Source organism: Cyprinus carpio, chromosome A15, assembly GCF_018340385.1.
Source record: "Cyprinus carpio isolate SPL01 chromosome A15, ASM1834038v1, whole genome shotgun sequence".
Lineage (NCBI taxonomy): Eukaryota > Metazoa > Chordata > Actinopteri > Cypriniformes > Cyprinidae > Cyprinus > Cyprinus carpio.
In genome coordinates, this window is record NC_056586.1 from 20,859,394 (window position 1) to 20,864,052 (window position 4,659).

The 4,659-nt window shown below is 35.1% G+C and overlaps 1 protein-coding gene across 1 annotated transcript; it reads left to right on the top strand.

Moving 5' to 3' along the window:
* The first annotated feature begins 1,431 nt into the window (after nucleotides 1-1,431).
* On the top strand, nucleotides 1,432-4,142 carry LOC109104425 (rhomboid-related protein 4-like). The gene is made up of 6 exons (XM_042771711.1): nucleotides 1,432-1,453; nucleotides 1,883-1,991; nucleotides 2,094-2,182; nucleotides 2,642-2,698; nucleotides 2,900-3,094; nucleotides 3,635-4,142. The coding sequence occupies exons 1-6, from the start codon at nucleotides 1,432-1,434 to the stop codon at nucleotides 3,742-3,744; spliced, it is 582 nt and encodes a 193-aa protein (XP_042627645.1). The 3' UTR covers nucleotides 3,745-4,142.
* Nucleotides 4,143-4,659: the final 517 nt, after the last annotated feature.

Sequence of the window (4,659 nt, forward strand, 5' to 3'; positions counted from 1 at the left end):
CAACACACACACACACAAACACACCACAGGCTCTTGATGAATTCAATCCCAGACTTCTGAAGTGAGAAGTGCTTACTTAAAGAGATAGTTTACTCAAACATACTAATTGTCATCATTTACTCACCCTCATGTCATTCCAAACTCATAAAACTTTAGTTAATCTTTAAACTTAAGCATTTTTTTGCGAAACCTAAGAAAATCCAGGTAAACAAATTGTAAAAGATCCAAAAAGGTTATAAATAGGGATTCACCAATATATCAGCCAATAAATGATATTTCGGTCAATAAAAGCAATTAATAGAACTATCGGCAATTGGTTAATTGTTTAAAAAAGCTAAGGATCAGGGTAGGGCTGTGCAAATAATTGAATGTGATTTTCATGCGCATCTCATCAGTAAAGCCGGTTCTGTGATTGGTAGTAAATCTCTAGCACGTGTTTCAGATGGAGCGGCATTAACACATAGAGCTGTAGTTCAGTGACAAGCTACGCAATATCGTGTTCGAAATCAAATGCGATTTATTGGCGAGATGTGCATGAAAATTGTATTTGATTATTTGCACAGCCCTAGATCAGGGTCGATTATATCCTGTAAATCTAAAGGGGGCAGAAAAACGAGTCTGAATGCAACTTTTTGTGTCAAGAAGACCTTGTGTAGAATTAGGGCTGTCAAAGTTAATACAATGATTATGCCATCTCACTTTTAAAAAATAGCTCAGTTAATGCAAGTTCAATTTGACCCTATGAATCACCCATAATTCAAGCCAAGGCTGGCAGGTCAGTGGTTTTTCTCTTCACCAAACATTATTTTTACTACAACTCCCATCCAATGATCATAAAAAGCTTTGTGCTTTGTTATACTGATAAGAAACAAAATCTCAGCTCTAGAATTATGTTAATTTTATCACAAATTCAAACAATAAATGCCATTTTGATGCTCTTAAATGTGGCATGACAGATCGCTGAACCCATTCAAAATTGTACTGAAGTGCACATCCAGTGGACACTTTACTATCCCATGAGGCCACGGGAGAGGCCTGGTAGGTCAATGACAACATGGCGAATGTAGTACATCTGGATTAAATTCATGCCATACAGAACATATACTTTTAGTAACTACCTATTCAAAAGTAGTACCCACTCAAAGAGTATGTGATTTTGAATGCAGCCCATATGTGTAAGTATGTACAGTATGTGTCAATCATTGTGCAGATGTAAATAAAAGCCCAAATGTAATATTGAATCATATAATGAAATCATATCTCTTTACAAGACTTGGATTAAATCGCTCGAAACATATGGATTCATTTTACGACGTGTTTATAACCTTTTTGGATCTTCTAAGTTTTGGTTATCTGGACTTTCAATGGAGGAACAGAAACCTCTCAGGTTTCATTAAAAATATCTTAATTTGTGTTTTGAAGATTAACCTTATGGGTTTGGATCAACACGAGGGTGAGTAAATTACAGAATATTCATTTTTTGGGTGAACTCTTTAACACAAAACACACTGACAAACCCCCACTCAGACAGTAACAAACCAATGACTAGGAACTTCCCGACTACCTCATGATCGGAGAACTACACACACGAACCACACACAAGACCACATCAGAGGTTTCCACAACACACCCTGAAGTAACACACCAATGCAGAATTCAGATGCAGTTTGATTATCAGAGGAAAAAAAAAATGATAAAATGGAAAATAAATTGAAGGTTGAAAACATCCCGAAACAAAATGGGGGTTAAAATGTTGGTGTTTGTGACAAGCAAACACAATGGTGCAGCCCGTTTTAGGGGCCAGAGAAAAACAAAGCGGCTGTATCAGCTCTGTGTGTGTGATGTGGAAGAGTCAGTGTGTGCCAAATACCATTCCCTTTAGCAAAGGATCATTATCATCCAGGAGGGGCCAATTACATCATGGGGCTGCTCATTGCTAATCGCTACGCCTGCTGGGTAGAGTTGGTCCTCATCCATATCATGAACCCTGGGTAGGCATTAAACACATTTTAAAGATGCTAGAGTAAATGTATTTAGGCCTAGGACCTGATTCACAGCTTGTATTAACAGACATTCACATACATCTCTTGCAGGACGTCATTTGTCGGACACCTGGCTGGGATTCTGGTCGGTCTGCTCTACACTACTGGACCACTAAAGAGACTCATGAAAACCTGTGCAGGTAAACACAACATTTTCAGTGTTTATTTTATAAGTGTGTTTAACCTATTCGTAACTTCACTATGTTAATATGTGTATACACTACCATTCAATATGTTCAGTTCAGTTCAGTATATATATATATATATATATATATATATATATATAAAATGAAATTTTATTCAGCATGGATGCATTAAATTGATCGAAAGTGACAGTAATGATATTTATAATGCTACAAAATAAGTTTTCAACACTGATAGAATAAAAAATGTTTCTTGAGCAGAAAATCAGCATATTAGAATGATTTCTGAAGTATCATGTGACACTGAAGACTGGAGTAATGATGCTGAAAATTCAGCTTTGTGTCAAAGGAATAAATTACATTTTCAAATGAAAATAGAAGCATAAGAGACAAAAACTTTTAATTCAGGAATTAATTCATCCAGCCACATAAACAGCCATGACTATGTAATTTCAGGCTTTGTGACATCTAATGGGCATTATGGAAGGCAACAAACATACTTCAGCTCATCAGGTAAACAGTTTTGCTCTTTTTTTTTATATGGAAATATTCATTTAGTTATAAAGACTGCAACTTGATTTGAATCGCTACTGTCCTAGAAATGGCTCTGAGAACAAATAAAGATCGAGTGATTTAGGGATTGTTCACTAGACCATTGTAGCATCAATCTGTCGACATCCTCAGGATCTATAATGTGTATGTCTGTGTTCACAGGATACAGTGGATATGGCATGCCTTCGAACCCCCATTATGGACAGCAGTCATTTATTCGCAGGCAGTATGGCGCCCCCTACAGGGAGCCATATGACACAGCAATGCCCTCTGCACCATCCCAGCATCCCTATACAGCAGGACTGTCAGAAGAGGAACAGTATGCAGCAGCTGTCAGAGCCAGCCTGAACGACAGAGGTTAGGTGGTCAAAATGGCAAGTTGATTTGTCATAAACAATTTTGTACAGAAAAATTATTATATTTGTGTTTTATTTTGTCATACATATTTAGAGCAAAACAGTAACAGATATTTAGACACAAAATATAAACAACATTCTTTGATTATTGAGTTAGAAGTTACTGACCACATGCCAACACAACTAATTCATTCCCACATGTTTTTACTAACACTTAGGCTGCAGAAGCAGTCTGATTAAAGGAATAGTTCACCCAAATGAAGCTTTGCTGAAAATGTACTCACCCTCAGGCTATCAAAGATTTAGATGAGTTTGTTTCTTCATGGGAACAAATTTGGAGAAATAGGGCATTACATCTCTTGCTCACCAATGGATCCTCTGCAGTGAATGGGTGCCGTCAGAATGAGAGTGCAAACAGCTGATAGAAACATCACAATAATCCACAAGTAATTCACACAACTCCAGGTGAACTATTCCTTTATTTATTTATTTTACAGTACTAGCAGTTACAATGTGTAACATTGTTATTTTTGTTTTGTAGGTAGTAATACTCGTAGCACATATACCCAGACTAACCTAACTCCTGAAGAGATCCGCTGGCGACGACTTCAGAGATTTAACAGCAGAACAATTGGAGAACGTGACACATAATGATAATATTACTAGATTGTTCACATCAAAGAGAGCAGTAAACGACCAATTCAAGCTAGCGGAGAAGATTCTTCCACTGTTGACTGGTTGTGTCATTGAATAGCTTTTATGATGTCATCAGTGGGAGGTTTTCTAATTTCTAATTTTTACATTAACTTTAAAAATGGAACATTAATAATATCCATGACACATTTTTGTGCATGTGCCTTTTTGCAGTATGTTGAATGTACCATAAGATGATTTTGTCAGCATGCCAGTAAGTCTTACTAAATGTATGTAAAATCTCTCAAGCTTATAGCACTTGATTATTTCCAAACAACATTTCTTCCTAAGTAACTTGTACTTTGTTTCTTAAGAAAGTATATTTTTGTAAATAAACATAAGTCATTCTTTTTATATTTGCACTTGTTCCAACACATCCCCCAATACATACCCCATATTCAAAAATAATAATATAAAAAATACAATAAAAATTACATTTGATTGTAATAACAAATATATAATTAAATTCAGTTTACGTGTTTTATTCAAATCACTGTGTAAGAGAGACTCCCTGCATTTAGATGCATAACAATCCCATTTTCATGGTATATATACGGTATGCTACTATTCACTTAAAAAAAAACAAAAAAACTTTAACTTAGCAAAAATGCTTTAAATTAATGAAAACTGACAGTAAAGATACTTACAATGGTACAAAATATTTCTCATGTTTTAAGATTTAATGGGAACACTTTACAATAAGGTTCCATTAGTTATGTATTAACTAACATGAACAAACAATGAACAATACATTAATTACAGTATTTATTCATCTTTGTTAATGAAAATTCAGTGGTTCATTGTTAATGTTAATTTACAGTTCATTAACTAATGTTAACAAGCACAACTTTTGATTTTAATAATGCATTTGTA